Below are 20,017 nucleotides of genomic sequence, written 5' to 3'. Positions count from 1 at the left end.
CTCCGATCTGCACTAATGAAGCCCACATCAACCATGGATTTAAAGCTGAACATCCAGTATAGAAGATGAATGGACTGTACTGAATGAAAGCATTTACACTTAGTAGATTTAAAGTGAAATACTTTCAAAGGGGGGAATGTTAGGATAGGGTTAATAATTTTGGTTACCAGAGAAGCTGGGAATAGAGTCTCTGCTTCACTGCAACCAGGTGTTGCTTTCATTGTTTTAACCAAATCAAGTATAACTCTGCCTGGGTAATCAGGATGGGGGGATGTCCTGGGTTGTAGTTTAGGATGTATTCTATCACCATCTTCAGTTAATGGTGCATCAATGCCTTTTGCATGACTCAGAGATAACTCCCTCTGGGTGTTATCTCTCTCTTTAATGGGCCATCAAGGCCCTCTTCCATGACTCATCATCCCATTGTGAGATGCTCCGCTCATGGGGAAGAGCCAAGCATTCTCACCTGGATATAAGCTGGGATTTGGGACAGTAGAAGCAGCCCTCACCCACTGGATTCCCAGAGGACCGGAGCTACCAGACCTTTCTACAAGATTTCTGTTTCAGGAAGACCACCTCGTCTGGACTGTTTCCATCACCCTGATCAGGTTGTATTCTGACTCTGTCAGTGGTTTTTTTCTTTTTGTATTTATTTTATTTTTTTAATTCTATTTTATTTTCCTTTTCTTCTCATTAAATTTTATTTCTGACTTAGAGCCTCTCACTTGGTTTGTTTTCAAAACCACAACAGGGGAGGAGAAGATTGGGACAACTTGTATTTGGAAACTAGGTCAGGTGAAACTGTACCTAATCATCATAAGATAGATGATCGAATTGTAATGATTTTTGGTAGCTGAACATGATTATTATTTCAAACTAGAATCGTAAAGAAGATATTTACAAAAATTCATGCTTGGATGTATACAATAGAACGATGTAGGTTTAATGATTAACATAGAGTTGTGTAACGGAGGGGTATAATATTGGGGCCTTCTTGGACCCTTGTTGGAGTTGGATTTGGGTTTGTACCCCGGCTCCCAGAGCTCTTCAATAAAGCACCTCATAATCATTCTGATGGTTATGCGTTTTCCTCGCTAACACTTTCACCTCTCCAGAAACATTCGGATTGTTATATCTTACATTACATGGATGATGTTCTGCCCTGTGCCAAGGACAATCCCAAACTCCAACTACTGCTACAGGACACTCTATAAATTATCCATGATCATGGCTTTGAGATTGCCCATGAGAAAGTCCAGCTATCACAACCGTGGAAATAGCTTGAATTGCTTCTTAATGATACAACAGTGACTCCACAACAGATTGCTTTAAAGGACAACCCTAAGGCACTGAACGAACTGTAACAACTCTGAAGATTCATCAATTGGGAATGCCCTGTCCTTGGAATCACTACACAGGACCTTGCTCCGCTTTTTAATCCCCTGAAGGGTGACCCCACGCTGACCTCACAACACCAACTTACTCCAGAAGCACGTGACACTATCCTTAAGGTCCAGAAAGCACTTTCCAGCAGGCAAGCCCACAGATTTGACCCTGATCTAAAGTTCTTACATGCCATACTTGGTGAGACACCACATCTATGTGCTTTAATATTTCAGTGGGACATCAGAGAAAGAGACCCCCTCCTTATACTTCAATGGGCTTTTCTACCCAATCAGCTGACCAAGACCATTACAACCACCCCAGAGATAATGGCACCACTCATCCGTAGGAGCAGAGCATGCTGCCGTACTCTGGTTGGCTGTGATTTTGAGTGTATTTACCTGCCAATTCGCATGGTCAGTGAAGTGTCACCTGTAGGGCACAGAATGAACATTTGGGGGTTGAAGTTGATGTAATCACTGGACTGTGAGAAATGAAATCTGGGGTAATCTGTGGAGAACATGTAGTGCCCATCATGGCAGCTAAATTGGAAGTCATCTCTAAGGGTCAAAATTACTTTTGAAGAAAAGTCAGAGGGGATTTCTAGCAGGCACAGAAAGATAATTTTGTGACAGAATTTGAGGTAAATTAAAGGAGAAAGAAAGAACATTTTTGGAGTAAAATCTCAGGTTATCTGACTTCACTCTACCTTTTCCCATCCTGCAGCAGGTGGGCCTGGCCCTCCCTGTGTCCAGCCAGCCCACTCTGGGCACCTCGGGAGTGTCCCCACCCTCCTGCTAAGGCCTGGCCTTGGGGGCTTCTGCAGCAGCCCTGGGAGACACTTTGGGGAAGCGTCAGAGCAGCCAGGTGCCAAGGCAGCTGCCTGGGGGCTGCTTGTGGCCTCTGACACCCAATTCCTCACGGCTTCCCACCCACCAGCCCCTCAGGGGCCTCCTGTCCCCTTGTAGCCTCCTGCCACCCACTGCCTCACACATCCCCCTCGTGCCTTCCAACTGCTGTGTCCTGTCACGGCGTCAGCAGCCCCTCATCCCTTCACAGCCTCCCTCTGCCCCGTACCTTCTCCCCCAGCCTGGCCAACCTGCCCAGCAGCAGAGGCACAGCCCCACAGGAGCTCCAGAGGAGCCCAGTCCAGAGGCACCTCAGAGCCCTCAGCAATCCAGCCAGCAACACACGGGCAGGAGGACACAGACGGCGGTTCCTGGCGGGCACTGGGGTTGTGGCCATCTCAGGGCACTGATCTCACAGGGATCCCCACAGCTCCGGCCCCTGCCACCTGACTTGTCTCCACCATTAAGGCTTCAGCAGAACCACCAAGGGCCAAGGGGCTTCTGGCCATTTCCCCTGCAACACTGCACACCTGGGCAGCTTGCTGAGAACAAGCACCCTTTCCCTCCTCTGCTCCTATGTTTTGTGGACCCTGGGAACCAAAAGAAAGATCCTGGCAGTCTGTGCATTATAACACCTCCTATATTTATATACTAGAGAAAAACAAAAAAGAAAAGGATTTGAAGAAGAAGAAAATCCCCACTGCCTCAGGTGGCCCCAGCAGACAGAGTGCCCAGGCTCAGCCCTCTGCAGAGCTCCAGCAGCGCAGCCAGCCGAGGCCTGAGAGTCGAGGCCATGTCATCCATACCCTGCGGAGCTGATCTTGCAGGTTCTCAAAGATGGAATATCGAGATCTGTCTACTGCCTGGAGCATGTAAAATGTTTGAATTGCCAGGTTACTGATGTCAGGGCTGATGTCATCTGCCATGTCTTCGAGGGCTGGAAAACAGAGGAACAGAGCCACGCTCAGATCCCAAAACTGCGGGGACCCGAGGAGAGCCCCCTGCCAGGGCCATCCCAGCCCGCTATTGCCATGGCCAGGAGGGAGCAGGGGCCAAGGGGATCAGCCCGAAGCTGCTGGACACGAATCCCCCACGTGCCCCTGAACTCTCTGTGTGCTCTGCCCACGCCACCCCTCGTCCACACAGGGAGCAGAGCCCTCCGCAGCCGGGCCAGAGCTGGCAGCTTCCCCCGCCAGCGCCCGCTGACAGCCCGCCGCCCTCACTCACCTTTGTAGATCAGCTCCAGCTCTTCCCGCTGCCCCCTCAGGTAGCGCCCGGCGATCCCTGTGAACACAGAGCCTGTCGGGCCCCAGCGGCACGGCTCCCTGCCGGCGGCGCTGCCGGCCCTGTGGCCACACGGCCTCCTGCCCCGGCAGGGCTCAGCCCGGGCCCTTGCCGCACGCTGCCGCCCCAGGGCACGGCTGCCAGAGGGCGGCGGCGGCCCCGAGGCCGGGCGGGGCTCCACGGCGCCGGGCCCGGCCGCCGCCGCAGCCGGGGCAGCAGCCGGGGTCGGGGCGGGGGCCGAGCTGCGGCGGGCCGGGGAGGGAGCCCGGGCCCGTGGCTCACCGATGAACCTGAGGGCCGCCTCTCGCAGGGGCTCCTGTGGGCTCTCCAGGTACGGCAGGGCCTGGCGCAGGGTCTCGGCCGCTCGGCTCCTGTCGTCTGTCAGCTGCAGAGAGCGGCAGCAGGGAAGGGTTGGCAGAGGGGCTCCACGGGCACCCGGCTCGGGGCCACCGGAGCCTGGAGAAGAGCCCGGGGCCCGGGGAAGGGAGCGGCGTGTGGGGCGCAGGCTGGAGCCCCTGGCTGCAGTGCTGGGCAAGGGGCCGCAGCTGCCGGCCCCACACACTGAGCACCACAGTCAGGGGGATCCTCCAGGCTGAAGCTGGGGCTTGCAGGTCGTCCTTACCAGGCACTCACTGAACTTCCATAGCTTCTTCTTTCTCACCAGTTTCTCAAGTTTCCTCTTCTTCAGGAACTTGGCCGCACAAAGCAGTGTTTCCTGAGAGACCTGGAGAGCAGCAGAGATGCGTAGATGGCACCACAGCCCAGGGCACAGGACCCCCATCCCTGTGCCAACACCTGGAGGAGGCTGCAGGCTGCAAGGTGCCAGGGCACGAGGCATCTGAGCCCCCTTCTTGGGGGACGCACCAGCAGCCCACGAATCCTCACCTCTGCCACATGCTGGTTCTCATCATGGCAGTGAAAGAAGAGTGGGAGCAGGCTCTGACGCACATGCACCTTGAAAGGCTTTTTTCCCTCCTCTTCTAAAAAATCCTGCATTTCTTGAAAGAGGATCATGGAGAGGAGCTGCACATGGCTATTGTCCTTTATGAAAGGAAGAACAAAAGACCTCTCCATCAGCTGTTCAGAGCTGATCTGGGTGCAGGCCTGAAAACCTGCAGGGCACCGAGTGCCAGGGCAGCCCCCAGTGGCTGTGGCTGGGGGCACAGCGTCTTACATGGTCAAAGAGTGGCAGGAGGGCCTCAGCCAGCTGGAAGGCAATGGAGCTGGGTATGGGCATGTTTTCATCCAAGAATATAAGGCTGAGTACCATGACTGTCATCGCAACCACGTCTGCATCTGTTTCCCGCAGGAGCTCCACAAGACTTTCAGTCAGGATCCACAGCTGTTTGGCCTATGTGGAACACTAGTCTGTTTAATGCCAACCTGCAGCCTGAAGCACTCAGGCGGATGAACTGAGAGGCAGCAGAGCTGGGAGCAGCTGCCTCAGCTCCTGAATCCCAAGCAACTGCATTTCCCCAGCCCCACGCTGCCCGCACGGCTTCAGCCTTTGCCCCCTTCTCACCGTAGAGGAATCCTTAATGAGCACAAGGAACGCCCTGAGAGCCAGGCGATGCCTGTCCGTGCACTCACTCTGTAGATTCTTTGACAGCATCTCCAGAACAGTGTCCCTGCATTCACTCAAATCCAGGCAATCCAGAACCTGAAAGGCACAGGGCAGTGACAGGGGATCTGGACAACAAGAGCCCAGAACCGCACAGGGCCCGGCCCAGGCAGCAGCCGCACAGGGCACAGGCACCGTTGCAGGCAGCTGTGGCTACGAGAGGGAGAGAGCTGGGAGGCAGCTCAGCGAGGCAGCACTGGCCTTCAGGCTCACCTCCACAAGGAATGCCAGGGCAGGCAGATCCCAGTGTAGTTGCCTTCTACTGAGCAGCCCAAGCAGGTAGAATGCAATACTGGAACACGAGGGTATGGATGCCTGGCGCATCTCACTGGGAGTTGAAAAGGAAATCAAGACCCTGAGCCAAGAGGGCAGACATCTCCCTGGACTGACTCACAATGGTCCGATTATTCCCCACCATCCTGCAAAGGGGACCTGGGCCCTTTGGAAGGCAGCTGCTCCTTGGCACCCTCTCCCAGCCTTTTCCAGTCTCTTTGGCTGTCCCATAGTAATAGGGCCATCTGGCCCATGACCACAATGACTTTATGGGACAACCCAAGCATAGGGCAGAAATTCCAGGGACAGTTGAGGAGAAGGGGGTCTCACCTGGCCAGCAGGCCCACGGCATAGTGGTGGGTGTCAGCACAGAGCAGCGTGTCCCAGCCACGCTTGCGCTCCATTGCCACCACCACGTTCTCATACTGCATTTGGCAGAGCAGGGACTTCAGGGTCTGCACTGCAAACCTGTGTGCAGAGCAAAGCCCAGGTCATGGTAGGAGCACCGGCTCCTACCCTGGGGCTGTGGCAGGCACAGGAGGACTGTGATGCAGCACCTGTTGGGGCTGGTGGCAAGGCTGTGTTGCTCCTGGCATGCCTTCCAGAAGGCATCTACCTCCTCTGGCATATCCAAAGTGCTGTGGAACACTTGGAAGAGCAGATGGACAAAAAGGCAGGGGAAGTACACTGCCAGTACATGTGGGACAAGGGGCACCTGCAGGATCTTCCACATCACCACAGTTGCCTGCAAAGGACAAAGTGTCCTGAGACAGCGCTCAGTGCCGAGGTGTCGCTGTGGCAGGGCATGAGCATGGCAGGGAGAGGCCAGGGGAGACGCAGGGGGAGCACTGGGCCTGGTGTCCCTGAAGCTGCCCCTAGGCCAGGCTTCATTCCAGTGCAAGACTTAGGGATATGCAGTGGGGGAAGGAGGATGGAGAGCTGCTGGAGAGGTGGCCTTGGGGTGAGCAGGGGCCAGTTCCAGAAACTCACAGCAAGGGCAAAGACATCCCTTTTGTCCCCATCAGTGGTGCATGTGCTGTGCACTGGCCAGTTCCCCAGCACATCAAGGAGTAGCAGCTGCACCGGCCCCACAGTCCTGGGTGAGCACATGATGGTCTTCCACATGGACAAAGCAGCTCTGCAGGGTCAGAACTCTCTCTCAGGGGGACCTTGGACACGGCACCGTGTCCCTGGCAGCAGTGGGGAGCTGAGCTGGCTGTTAGCTCTGCCTCTGCCCACTGCCCCTCTCCAGCAGCACCCAGGCAGCCCAGCCCCATGGGGACAGACCCCTGAGGGGCAGGGAGGGAGCATGGCAGCAGGCTTAGAGACTGACATGCCAGTGCTGGGAAAGGGAGTAGCCAGAGGGCCGTGAATTCTCCTTTGGTCAGGCACACCTGGGACAGGCTGTACAGGGTGAGCCCTCTGGGCAGGTGGGCCCCATACCTGTCACATGATGGGGCCACACGCAGGACAGTCATCACCACATCAGTGGGCTGTGCCTCGGTGAGATCCAGCAGGGTCTGGTCCATCCTGTGCTGAGCAGACTCATTGACCAGGAGCCACTGGTGGATGTACCTCACTATGGCAGGCACCTGGAGAAGGCACAGGGAGACTTGGAAAGCTGCCAGAGGGAGAAATGTCCCCAACTTCCCCAGAGAGGTGCTACCCTTCCCACCCCACTGAGATACCCTGAAAGCCTCACAGAGACAGTAGGCTTGGGAGCCCAAGCAATTACAGAGAAGTGAAACCCTGGCCACCAGCTTCTTGTTTTGGAATGGAAACACCCTTCTCCAAACTCAAATCCAGCATGGCAGCACTGGTGGTGTTGGTGTAGATGTTGTTTTCCATGTATCCAGTGCCCATGGCATGAATTTGCAAGTCCAATAGGAGAACAAAGGGTAGGAAGCCAGGGATGCTCCATGGAGTGCTCCAAGCACAGTGCTCGGCTGAGCAGTGACAGCAGGCCCAGCCCAGGTGGGGATGGCTGCAGGTACCTGCGCTGTCCTGCGGAAGAGGCCACGCCTGGGGTCCTGCTCTTGTGTCCCGTCCATGGCTGCATCTGGCAAAGAGCGAGAGCGGCCAGAGCTGAGGGGCTGTGGGAGAGGCCGGAGAACACGGCCCAGCCCTGCACTCCCCAGGCTGGGACAGCCCCAGGATGCCCCAGTAGATGGATCACGGCCACTGCGGGCTTCAGCCCCAGCCCTTCTTCTGTCCTATCCAGGAGTATGTCCCCAGAGCATGGATGGGATGGGATGCAATGGGGCCTAGCCAGCAGCAGGCACAAGCCATGTGTCCCAGCTCTGCCACTCACCCTCCTGTGGCAGCTGGAACTGCTCCACCTCTTCAGTCTCCTGTGCTGGGGCAGCTCCAGGACCTTCTTCTTCTTCCTCCACCCAGGCCAGCTTGGGCACTCTTGGAGGTCTCTGCTCCATGTCTTTTCCAACTCTCTTCCGTCCTGTCCATGGGCACATCCCCAGGGATGGGATGAAATAAGATGGGATGTAATGAGAGGGGAGGGGAGGGGATGGGATGGGGCCCAGCTAGCTGTAGGCAGCAGCCCTGTGGCACAGCTTCTTTCACCCACCCTCCTGTGGTGGTGGGAACTGCTCCACCTCTTCAGTCTCCTGTGCTGGGGCAGCTCCAGGGCCTTCTTCCTCCTCTACCCAGGCCAACTTGGGAACTCTTGGGGGGTCTCTGCTCCATGTCAGTGACTGGATTTATGGGAACTTGCAGAAGTGATGCTTCTGAAACCTCTGAGTCTGCAAGTCCTGCATTCGTGCTTGGAAGGCACCTGGACAACTGCAGTGCTGGGAAGAGTTCAGGACAGCAAGTCCTGCACTCTGGTCTCAAGGGCTCCTGCCAAAGGTCAGGAGGCTCCTTGTCACGGATTGTGGTCTAGCCTTGAGGTCATCTGTAGGAATACCACCTCGGAAAAGCTCCAAGGCAGACACAAACCAGTGTGCTGTGTCAGGCCTCCTCACGACACCGCTCTGTCCTGTCCTGCGGTGTACTCCAACCACTGTGGCATGGCTGTGTCACCACCAGCACCTATGCCACCACATGTCACAAAGGGCCCTTTGACTCCCTGTCCCATTCCATCCCACGGTGACTATGCTGCTGCACCGTGTCACAAAGGGCCCTAAGACACAGCACCACCAACCATGGGGCCGCTCCCAGCCCAGCCAAAGTGGCCCAGGTTGGAAGGAATCCCTCGCCCCAAGTGTCTAAGACGGCCCTGGGACAGGATCTTTTGGAAGGGCTCACACCATGGGCAAACGCTGCCCTGCTCTGCGGGCTCAGGGCAGCAGAAGGAGCCCCCAGGGCTGCCGACACAGCCGCAGCAGGAAGGGCACGGGGCCTTGCACAGAAGCTGGCACGGCCTCCTTGGGACACGTCCCACCTGGTGGCCACCCTAAAACTGTGGGTGTGACACAGACAAGGAATGTGTGGGCCCGGGCACAAATGCTGCTCTGACCCCTGGGGCCAGGGGAACACTGAAATCTGCAGGTGTGGCAGAGTCCCAGCCCAAGCAGAGCTGCCACTCCCCTTGAGCCCAGGCAGCGCTGGTGTCATCTGCTGCCCCAGAGACCTGTGCCCTGGGGGGCTTCTCTGCCACAGGGAGAAAGAGCCAATGTGCATTGAGGGCAGTGAACCTTCCTACACGGGATGTTGGCAGGAGCACCTGGAGCAGCTGCTGGCAACACGTGGTCTCTTGTCAGAAGCTGTTACTCTATGCTGACATTGTTTTCTCATTGGAGTGATTTCCTGCAGCACAAGATTACCTTCCCGCAAAGGCATAGAAAGATCTGGCATTTAAGAATCCTCAATTCAGGCAAGCTTTTCTTTCCATTCCTCAGTTTACATAGTTCCAAAAAGTTTCAAACTTCCTAAATTAATGGGAATGGCCTGAGAACCTGATAGATTTGGAAGTTTCCTTCCCATCTCAAAGCAGCAACACATTTGCCTTAAGGTCATCCATTGAATGTCACTTCACAAATCACAGGACTACACAGAGGCAAAAGAAAGGCCTTGCTTTGGTTTCAAGGATTCTTCTGTGAAGGGATGCTAAGAACGTAATTCTCTTAAGGAATAAAAGCTCTCCAGGAATCAAAGTCCACTCAGTGTTACAAAAGTACCCCAAACAAATGAGTCCCTTGCAAAAGGGCTAATCCTCCCCCTGCTACAGATATCTAAGTGGCCAATAAAGTACAGCTCTCTGCTGTCCTTCTCTGCAGCAAAACCCTCAGCTCCACAGTGGTGTGTGGAACTGGACCTTCAGCACAGGCACCTTTCCTGCCTGATGTGACCTCGCTCCCCCGTGTGTCTGCACAAAACACGGCGTGGAAGAGGATGGCAGCAGGGGCCTGTGGGTCGTTTTGATGCCGCTTCAGCTCCACAGAGATGCAGATAAAGTGAAGAAGCCAAAGTGTTTATTAATTAAAGGCAAAGCAAAGGGATGAGCTGGAAGGGAAAAAAGGGGGATGGGCAGGGTCTGAGGGCTGGAGCTAAGGAGCTGTCAAAAGGGAGGGAGAGGGCTGGAGCAACGCGGGCGTTCCACAGGCTCAGCTGTGCCAATCCTCAGCTGTGCCTGGAGCTGCAGCGGCAGTGGGAGATGGTGTCCTCTTCCCACAGGTCCAGTGGATCCTGAAGATAAACCAAATTCCTCAGTTCTTCTGCCAAACTGGGCTTGAATATTCAGGTTTCAATGGGATGAACTGGTGTGTTTTCTGGGGGAACAGACGGTCTGGGCCTGCATCTGCGATAATTCCAGGAGACCCTCCTGCCAAAGTCATCCCCTCTCGCCTCTTACAGCTGCCACGGGAGAGGAGGGGCCAACGGGATCAGCCGGAAGCTGTTCGCCACAAATCCCCACCGTGTCCCTGAAACTCGCTGCCCACACCATCCCTCGTCCCATAGAGGGAGCGAAGCCCTCCACAGCCGGGGCAGGGATTGCGGCTGTCGCCAGCAGCCCCCGCTGCGCTCTGCCCCCACTCACGCTCACTGACGACATGGAGCGCTTCCTTCTGCCCTCTCAAGATTTCCCTGGCGGACCCTGTGAACACAGAGCCTGTCGGGCCCCAGCGGCACGGCTCCCTGCCGGCGGCGCTGCCGGCCCTGTGGCCACACGGCCTCCTGCCCCGGCAGGGCTCAGCCCGGGCCCTTGCCGCACGCTGCCGCCCCAGGGCACGGCTGCCAGAGGGCGGCGGCGGCCCCGAGGCCGGGCGGGGCTCCACGGCGCCGGGCCCGGCCGCCGCCGCAGCCGGGGCAGCAGCCGGGGTCGGGGCGGGGGCCGAGCTGCGGCGGGCCGGGGAGGGAGCCCGGGCCCGTGGCTCACCGATGAAACTGAGGGCCGCCTCTCGCAGGGGCTCCTGTGGGCTCTCCAGGTACGGCAGGGCCTGGCGCAGGGTCTCGGCCGCTCGGCTCCTGTCGTCTGCCAGCTGCAGAGAGCGGCAGCAGGGAAGGGTTGGCAGAGGGGCTCCACGGGCACCCGGCTCGGGGCCACCGGAGCCTGGAGAAGAGCCCGGGGCCCGGGGAAGGGAGCGGCGTGTGGGGCGCAGGCTGGAGCCCCTGGCTGCAGTGCTGGGCAAGGGGCCGCAGCTGCCAACACCACACACTGAGCACCAGGGGCAGGGATACTCTCCAGGCCATCCTTACCAGACATTCAGTGATTTTCAATGTCTGCTCTGTCTTCAGCACCTCCTGGAGACGTGTCTTCATCAAGAACCTGGCCGCACAATGCAAGGTTTCCCAAGCGGCCTGGAGAGCAGCAGAAATGCCGAGATGGCACCACTGTCCAGGACACAGGACTTTCATCCCTGTGCCGAGGCCAGGAGGAGGCTGCAGCCTGGGAGGCACCAGGGCAGGAGGCAGCCGAGCCCCCTCCAGGGATGCACCAGCATCGCACAAAACCTCACATTTGCCACGTGCAGGTTCTCATCATGGTAGTGCAAGAAGAGAGGGAGTAGGCTCTGGCTCACAATTCCCTCCAGGGTCTTTTTCCCCTCGTCCACTACCAACTCCATCACTTTTTGAAGAAGTTGAATGGAGAGGAGCTGCACGTGACTGTTCAGCTGGAAGAAAGGAGGGGGGAAAGACCTAAATACCAACTTCTCCAGCCCACCTGGGCAAAAGCCTCAAAATCCACAGAGCACATTTCTTGGCAGCAACCAGTGCCTGTTGTTGGGGGCAACAAAGCCTTACGTTTTCAAAGAGTGGCAGCAGTGGCTTCGCCAGCTTCAGGGCAGAAGTGCTAGATATCATGAGACTTTTGTTCTGGAGCATATTCATGAACATAGAGAGAGACATGCTGACGATGTTTCCATCTGCATCCCCCAGCAGATCCAGAAAACTTCGAGACAGGCTGCGTATAGGTCTGGCCTGTGTGGAACACAAGGCCATGCTGTGAAGCCATGAACAGCTGCACCACCAACAGCGGCCCCCTGGCACTGCAAGTGCAGCCTGCTGCCGCAGGGCCCAGAGGCCAAAGGCCTGTCCCAAAGCAGCCGGGCAGCTGAGGCAGGAGAGCTTGGAGCAGCTGCCTCAGCTCCTGAAGCCCAGCCAGCCCACGGGGCTGCTCTCCCCAGTGCAGCTTCAGCCGCTGCCCCCGTCTCACCATGGAGGGCTCCTTGCTGAGCGTCATGAGGCCTCTGAGCGCCAGGCGACGCCTCTCCCTGCACGCGCTCTGCAGGTACCTGGACATGACGTTCAGGACTGTGTCACAGCACTTGGTCACGTCCAAGCACTGGAGGATCTGAAAGGCACAGGGCAGTGACACAGGGCCCGGCCGGCAGGAGCCCGGAACCGCACAGGGCCGGCCCCAGGCAGCAGCAGCAGCACAGGGCGTAGGGCGCCGTCCCAGGCACGGGATGTGGCTACGAGAGGGCAGAGAGCTGTGAGGCAGCTCAGCCAGGCAGCGCTGGCCTTCAGGCTCACCTCCACAAGGAATGCCAGTAAAGGCAGATCCCAGCTTGGCTGCTCCTTGCTGAGCCTCAGGACAATCTGGTATGCAACATGGGAACACAAAGAGCTCCAGTAACGGCGCATCTCCCTGTCGGGGGGGAAAAAGGCACAAAGAGCCTGAGGTGGAGGGAGAGAAACCTTTCCCAGGACTGACTCACAGATGTCCGGTCTTTCCCCAGCATCCCTGGAGGAGATGTGGGCATTTTGGGAGGTGGATCCTCCTTGCACCCAGTCTTTCCCAGCCTTTTCCAGTCTGCTCAGCCGTCCCACAGTGATGAGGCTCTCTGGGCCATGAGCATAGGCACTGTGGGAGGCACCCTGAGCACAGAGCACAAATGCTGGGGACGGAGGGGTGAAGGGGGTCTCACCTGGCCAGCAGACCCATGGCATAGTGCTGGGTGTCAGCACAGAGCATCGTGTCCCATCCACGCTTGCGCTCCATTGCCATCAACTCAATATCATATTCCAGACAGCGGAGCAGAGCCTTCATGGCCTGCACTGCAAACCTGTGTGCAGAGCAAGGCCTGGGTCACACCGGGAGCACTGGCACTGGCTACAAGGGCATGGGAAGGACAGAAGGACCGGGACCTGTTGGGGTTGTTGGGAAGGTGGTGTTCCTGCTGGCATGCTCTCCAGAAGTGATCAACTTCCTCTGGCATCTGCTGCGTGGTGATGACAACATGGAGGAGCAGAGCCGTAAACAGAGGGTAGGAAGCATGCATCAGTGCCTCATGGCGCTGAGGCATCTGGACAATCACCCAGAGCACCAGAGTAGCCTGGAAAAGAAGCAGCCCAAGAGAGCACTCAGTGCTGAGGTGTCCATGTGGCAGGGCCCCAGGGGAGAGACGCAGGGGGAGCAGTGGGCCTGGTGCCCCCTGAGCCTGCCCTTAGCCCAGGTTTCAGCCCAGTGCCTTAGGCAGGGAGAGGATGGAGAGCTGCTGGAAAGGACACCTGGGAGTGAGCAAAGGCCCAGAAACTCACAGCCAGGGCAAAAACATCTTTGTTGTCTCCATCAGAGGTGCACATCTTGTACAGTGGCCAGTGCTCCATTACACGGGCCAGTTCTGGCAGCACCTTCTCCATCACTGGTCCCGATGAGCCTATGGCTCTCCACATCGTTGCAGCAGCTCTGTGGAATCAGAGCTGTGTGTCAAAGGCATCTCAGTCACACTACCATGCCCTGTGCAGCTCTGGAGGCCAGGTGAGAGAGCCCCAGTGTCCTGAAGGGCAGGGAGGGAGCATGGCAGCAGGCTCGGGAAACAGAGGGGCCCGAGGGTCCTGGACCTCTCTGCCTGTCTGGCAGAGCCCATTGCACAGGCCGTGCAGGGCGATGGCCCTAATGGCTGGTGAGCCCTGAGCTCTCAAGGCAGGCGGGCCCCGTACCTGTCACACGTTGGGGCACAGCGCAGGAGGGTCAGCACCACGTCAGCTGGGTGTTCTTTGGCCAACTTCACAATGTTCATGGGCAGCCTGGGATCCAGATGTTCCTGGGATGCCAAACTCTTGTAAATGTCCCTTACAATGGCTGGCACCTGGAAGAGGCATGGGGAAGACTTGGAGCGCTGTCCAAGGGAGCAAGTTCCTCAGCTTCCGCCAAGAAGTGCTTCCCTTCCTGCCACACTGTGCTGGCCTCAAAGGCTGAGGGGGCCCAGTGGCTGTGGCTTGGAGGGACACACGATCCTGGAAGGCCTCCAGCCCTGGCCCCAGGCTGTTTACCTGCTGCTCAGAAGAAATACCACTCATCTGGGAAAAAACCATACTGGGAGCAGGAATCACAGTGGGAGTGGGTGTGGTGCCAGTATATCCAATGCCATTAGTCTCTTCAGTGTTGACAATTGTGATGGCCAAATCCTCAGGCACAGCCGTGTCAGCCTTTGCCCCGTGATCATCCAGTGCAGTGCCTGAACGTTCTAATTCCTCATCCAAATCTGGGCTGACGTCAGGCTCTGCCTGGAGCTCGATCACCCGGCAGTCAGGCTCGGCCTCTGTTGCAGTGGTGCCGGTCCTTCTGCGCCGAATGCGCAGGAACCTCCGGAACATCTGCAGGAGAACAAAGGACAGGGAAGAGAGACATGTTGCATGGAGTGCTCCAAGCATGGTGCTCGGCTGAGCAGTGACAGCAAGCCCAGCCCAGGCGGGGATGGCTGCAGGTACCTTCAGTGTTCTTCGGAAGAGGCCACGGGCAGGCTCCTTCTCTTGTGTGCGGTCTGTGCCTGCATCTGGCAAAGAGCGAGAGCAGCCAGAGCTGAGGGGCTTCGGGAGAGGCCGGAGAACACGGCCCAGCCCTGTCCTCCCCAGGCTGGGGCTGCCCCAGGGGATGCAGCAAGGGCGCTGCGAGATTCAGCCCCAGCCCCTCTTCTGTCCTGTCCCCGGGTGTGTCCACAGCAAATGGGATGGGATGGGATGGGATGGGATGGGGTGGGATGGGATGGGATGGGATGGGATGGGATGGGGCCAAGCTGTCTGCAGCCATCCTGCAGTGGCCCAGCTCTTCCACTCACCATCCTGCAGTGTCTTGAACTGCTCCACCTCTTCAGGCTCTTGTGCTGGGGCAGCTCCAGGGCCTATCTTTCTTTTGCCCCTGAATAATTTGGACAGGCCAGGAAATCTGCCCGCCATGCCGCAGCACCCCTTAGAGAGAGGCCTCAGGAAAGCTCTGGGTCAACGAGTTGTGCAGTTGTGCCTTGAAAGCACCTGCGACAGAGAAGTCTCAGGAAGGCTGCAGGAAAGCACGTCCTGCTCTCCGGTCTCGAGGGCTCCTGCCACAATGACAGGAGATTTCCTCGTCAAGGATTCAGGTCACGAAATCCCACAGTGTGGCCTGGAGAGCACAGGCCACTGCGATAGGAGATGCTCTGGAAAACCTACGAGTCACCAAGCCTTGCAGTCTGGCCGTGAGGTCAGCTGCACGAGTCACTCCTCGGAAAAGCTCCGGGTCAGGCACAAACGAGTGCGCTGTGCGGGGGCTCCTCACAGCACTGCTCTGGCGCGTCCTGTCCCGTCGCCTGCTCCAAAGAATGTGGCGTGGCTGCGTCGTTGCCAGCACCTGTCACCACGTGTCACCAACGGTCCTTGGTCACCCTGTACCGTTCCATGCCATGGTGACCATGGAGCTCCAGCGTGTCACAAAGGGCCCTTAGACACAGCACCACCTACCCTGGGGCCGCTCCCAGCCCAGCCAAAGTGCCCAGGTTGGAAGCAATCCCTCGCCCCAAGTGTCTAAGACAGCCTTGGGACAGGATCTTTCGGAAGGGCTCACACCATGGGCAAACGCTGCCCTGCTCTGCGGGCTCAGGGCAGCAGAAGGAGCCCCCAGGGCTGCCGACACAGCCGCAGCAGGAAGGGCACAGGGCCTTGCTCAGAAGCTGGCATGGCCTCCTTGGGACACGTCCCACCTGGTGGCCACCCTAAAACTGTGGGTGTGACACAGACAAGGAATGTGTGGGCCAGGGCACGAGTGCTGCTCTGACCCCTGGGGCCAGGGGAACACTGAAATCTGCAGGTGTGGCAGAGTCCCTGCCCAAGCAGAGCTGCCACTCCCCTTGAGCCCGGGCAGCACTGGTGTCATCTGCTGCCCCAGAGACCTGTGCCCTGGGAGGCTTCTCTGCCACAGGGAGAAAGAACCAATGTGCACTGGGGGCTGTGCTGATTCTCCTGGGGCTGTTGGTACGAGTACCTAGAACTACTGCTGGCAGCACTTGGTATCTGTTCAGATGATGTTGCACCAGAACAGCATCTGCTACAAAGTTTCCCAGGATGTCTGGATTTTACAGAGACTCTGATATGTTTCCTTATGCTTTTCTGACTGTCTTTCCTGTAATTAGGAAAAATAAAGAATCCTCCCAGACTCTGGTATTCTGTGCTCCAGTTTTGCATGTCTGGTTGTGGCAGCTCATGTCCAAACACAACTGCATTCCTGGAGAGCACAGCAATGGAGGGTCGCAAACTTGCAATTTTCAGTGAACATTGAGGCTGACAGGTGGGGAAGTGCAGAGGATAGGGATCACTCTCGGAGGAGAAGCTGTTTTCTGTCTCTGATGATGATGCCAGCAGCCTGAAGGAGTAGCCCATCACTGGAAATAGGCACGGTTTGGGACACCACAGTATAAAAAGATATTAAGCCATTAGACAGAATGCAAAGGAGGGCTCCAAGGACGTGGCAGGCTCTGGAGGGGGAGCCCTAGGTGCAGCTGAGGTCACTTTGTCTGTTCAGCCTGGAGAAGAAGAGAGCAAAGGGAGTCATTGTGGTCTTCAACATCCTCCGGAGTGAGGGAATCAGAGGGGCAGGTGCAGATCTCTGCACCGTGACAGTGACAAGTGTGACCAGTGACAGGACTCAAACAAAGGGCAGGGAGCTGGGTCAGGGCAGGTTTTGTTTCAATATCAGGAAAAGGTTTTTCACCCAGAGCATGGTCAGGCACTGCGACAGGTTCCTCAAGGAGATGATCCCAAGCCCCAACAGCATCGTCTGCATTTGAGAAGTGTTGGAACAAGACAGAGTAGTCACATGAGGTTTCAGACATCGTGTAAGCAGTCAAGGGTTGTGAACTCTAGGTTTACATCAGCATATGGTCCTGATGATTATTTTAGGCAGTGTTATAAGAAACTTGTTTTTTGTCCTGTCATACCCCAAGTCCTTGTTGATTGTGTGGAATGTGTAATCCTTTTGTTCACATTGCCTGTTAGTACTGTAAAATAGAATTTTGGTGCTGGGCGACTCAGAGAAGGCCAGTGTGTGTTAAGTGTAGTATACAGGGAATGAAGAGAAGGAAAAGAGAAGAATTACTAATACATACGGATAAGTTTGGAAATTTAGATAGCATTAAGAATGAATAGCCCAAGAAGTAACGATGTTTTTAAAAAGAGTCCACTAGACTGTATTTCATCACATTAGAAAGATTTGGGAGGAATCCCAGAGGGTAATTTTTGGAAGAAAGGTCATCTGTTTAAATACTGTCACCAACGGTAGTCTTAATATAAATTAGAAAGTGGTGAAAAGTGACCCCTAAAGGAACTTAAAATTATGATATGTTTATCCTGTTACAGTTGAGGTTATTTTTTAAAAAAAGAAGAAAAATGAGAACAACTGATATTTGGAGACATGTTTTTTACCCTGAAGAATCAATCTGAGTGGCAGAAAGAATGTGGCTTTGATTTGTCGCCCCCAGAACCCTTTGGTCCTAACTTTGGAAAGAGATAACAGGCGAGAAAGACAGAGATGTTGTTCAGCATGTAGTATAGGGCAGAGATGTTTGAAATTGGTGAAAAAGCATGAGGAAGACAGTGTTACAGATGTCCAAGACTTTCAGCCGTGTTACCCCAGGCCAGCTCTACACTCCCACTCATCCAAGCACTTCTCCCCCTCAGTTAAACCCAAATGGTAGTGAGAATGAGGTGACTAATCCTGGTGAGGGGACAAGTTCAGGGACCCCAGTGACAACAAGGAGGAACAAAACCAAGAAAGCTTTGCCTTTAGGCACCCCCTTAAGGCAAGTAGTGGGTCTCACAGGAGAAGCTGTGCAGGTGAAGATTCCCTTTTCTTCTAGTGAGCTGAATAGCTGGCAGGAAAAAGTTAAAAGGCAGAAAACCCTAGCAAAGCAGAAAAAAGGTTTGAATTCATAGTCAAGAATCGAGGCTCAGACTGAGTTGATAGTGATTTCATGTTGACAGAGCTAACAAGAGCAGAAAAAGAGCTGGTGATAAAGACAGCTGGAGCACATGTGCAGGGACACATTGCTAGTGGAGCCTCACAAAGTCCAGTGGGCCAGTTGTTTCCTATTGTAAAGCCTTTGTGGGACCTGAATGATACAGGCAACTATGTGATGTCAACTAGACACTGGGAACCCGTCAAATTTGAATTAAAACATGCCATTCCAAAAGCAATAAATTGGTCAGTAATATATAATGGTAAAAAGGGACAGCATGAATCACCCACTTTGCAGACAGGCTCTGAGCAGCTCTGCATAAATACACAGCCCTAGATCCCTCGTCAGATATGGGAAAGCAGCAGTTACTTTCCCTGATGTTAGGGCAATCTAGCCCAGATATCAGGCAGAAAGTTCAGAGGCTGAGAGAGCCTGTAAATAGAGACTTAAAGGCATTAAGGAAAGAAATCCTAGAAGATATAAAATAATAAAAGGACAAAAAACGAGAAAACCTCACTACAGCCATAATGGCAACTCTGGATGAGCACCTGGGGAGAGGATGTGGGCATGAATGTGGCACAGACAGAGGCAAAAATGCCAGAGGCAGAGGAAGTTCAAAGGGGCTGGCTGCAGACTAAGTTGGGGCTGAACCAATGTGCATATAGTAGGAAAGAAGGACACTGGAAACAGCAGTGCCCAGAGTTAGCAGACAAGGTACACAAAACTATTGTAGCCACTCTAGAGGATAACAAATGACTGAGACTGGCAGATCTTACTGTAGCAGAGCCACTGGTTAGAATCTTCTGGGGCCCTGACAGGCTCTGTGTTCCCAGGAATCTGCGGGCGGAGCCTGAGGAGGCAGTGGGAAGAGCTGGAGCTGGCCTACAAAGGTGAGTGAGGGCAGTGGGCTGTCAGCGGGGGCTTGACGAGGGGGAACTGCAAGCCCTGGCTCAGATGGAGCAGACTCTTCTTCCTGTTCAAACAAGCGGTGGCGTAGGCAGAGCACACCATGAATTCAGGGGCAAGTGGGGAATTGGTGTCCAGCAGCTTCGGGCTGATCCCCTTGGCCCCTGCTCCCTCCTGGCCATGGCAATAGCGGGCTGGGATGGCCCTGGCAGGGCGCTCTCCTCGGGTCGCCGCAGCTCCAGGATGTGAGCGTGGCTCTGTTCCTCTGTTTTCCAGCCCTCAAAGACATGGCAGATGACATCAGCCCTGTCATCAGTTGCCTGGTATTTCAAACCTTCTGTATACTCAGAGCCAGAGAGAGAGTCCCATACTCTCAGCTTTCAGATTTCAGCAGCTCCAAGACCAGCTGTGCAGGGTTTGGGTAACATGGTGTTCTCTACACGGCAGCAGCTGTCTGTGCTGCTGGAGCTCAATGGAGAGGTGATCTGGGAGGCTCTGTCTCCCAGGGCCTTCCCAGTATGAAAAACGAGGTTCAATTTCTGGTAATATTTAAAAGGTTTAATAAAAAGACAGTAAGAGACACAAAAACAAAAATACAAATTACAGCCAGGTGTTTGGCATTCAGACAAGAGCATGCCTACTAACTGGAACACACTGTTTAAATGCATTTGCCTGTTGCATATTCATAGATCTCTGTGCATTATTCAAACATTCCTTTGAGTTTAGATGTTCCTTTGCTTGGCTTCAACTCCCCTGACCTGCCCCCATTCCATCCTGCAGGTCAAATCAACGTTTTATTTCCCCTTGTGGCTCCATCCTGCTGTCCCTGCACTCCCTGATAACGGAGGATCAATAAATTCCTCTCCTGGAGCTCTGGTGTCTGTCACTGCCATCTTCATCTGAATCATGATTTTAAAGAGTTTAGATTTTAGCTAAGAGTCAGAAGCAATTTTTATTGATCAGGGTGTAAGTTAGATAAGTAAATGGATTAATCACTCTTAGATGCTTAAGCTGGAGCTAATTGTTTTATTATGAGCATGTTTATAGAAAAGAGTGGTGTAAGTGAACCGTTAAAAGAACAGATTGCTACCAGTAAG

The 20,017-nt window shown here is 55.3% G+C and overlaps 1 protein-coding gene and 1 pseudogene across 1 annotated transcript; both read right to left on the bottom strand.

Annotated features, from left to right (window-relative positions):
* Nucleotides 1-2,916: 2,916 nt before the first annotated feature.
* On the bottom strand, nt 2,917-7,841 carry LOC136363793 (maestro heat-like repeat-containing protein family member 7). The gene is given in 14 exon segments (XM_066323273.1): nt 2,917-3,168; nt 3,459-3,515; nt 3,798-3,900; nt 4,138-4,239; nt 4,401-4,556; nt 4,690-4,866; nt 5,038-5,175; nt 5,350-5,464; nt 5,740-5,923; nt 5,926-6,154; nt 6,400-6,505; nt 6,853-7,001; nt 7,404-7,468; nt 7,721-7,841. Coding segments are annotated over 14 exon segments (1,902 nt in total). The 3' UTR covers nt 2,917-2,968.
* A 2,409-nt stretch (nt 7,842-10,250) lies between these two features.
* Nucleotides 10,251-14,988, bottom strand: LOC136363792 (maestro heat-like repeat-containing protein family member 6; annotated as a pseudogene).
* Nucleotides 14,989-20,017: the final 5,029 nt, after the last annotated feature.

This window comes from Sylvia atricapilla, chromosome 7 (assembly GCF_009819655.1).
Source record: "Sylvia atricapilla isolate bSylAtr1 chromosome 7, bSylAtr1.pri, whole genome shotgun sequence".
Lineage (NCBI taxonomy): Eukaryota > Metazoa > Chordata > Aves > Passeriformes > Sylviidae > Sylvia > Sylvia atricapilla.
The sequence above is the reverse complement of the archived record's forward strand: the minus strand, read 5'-3'. Positions and strand labels throughout refer to the sequence as shown.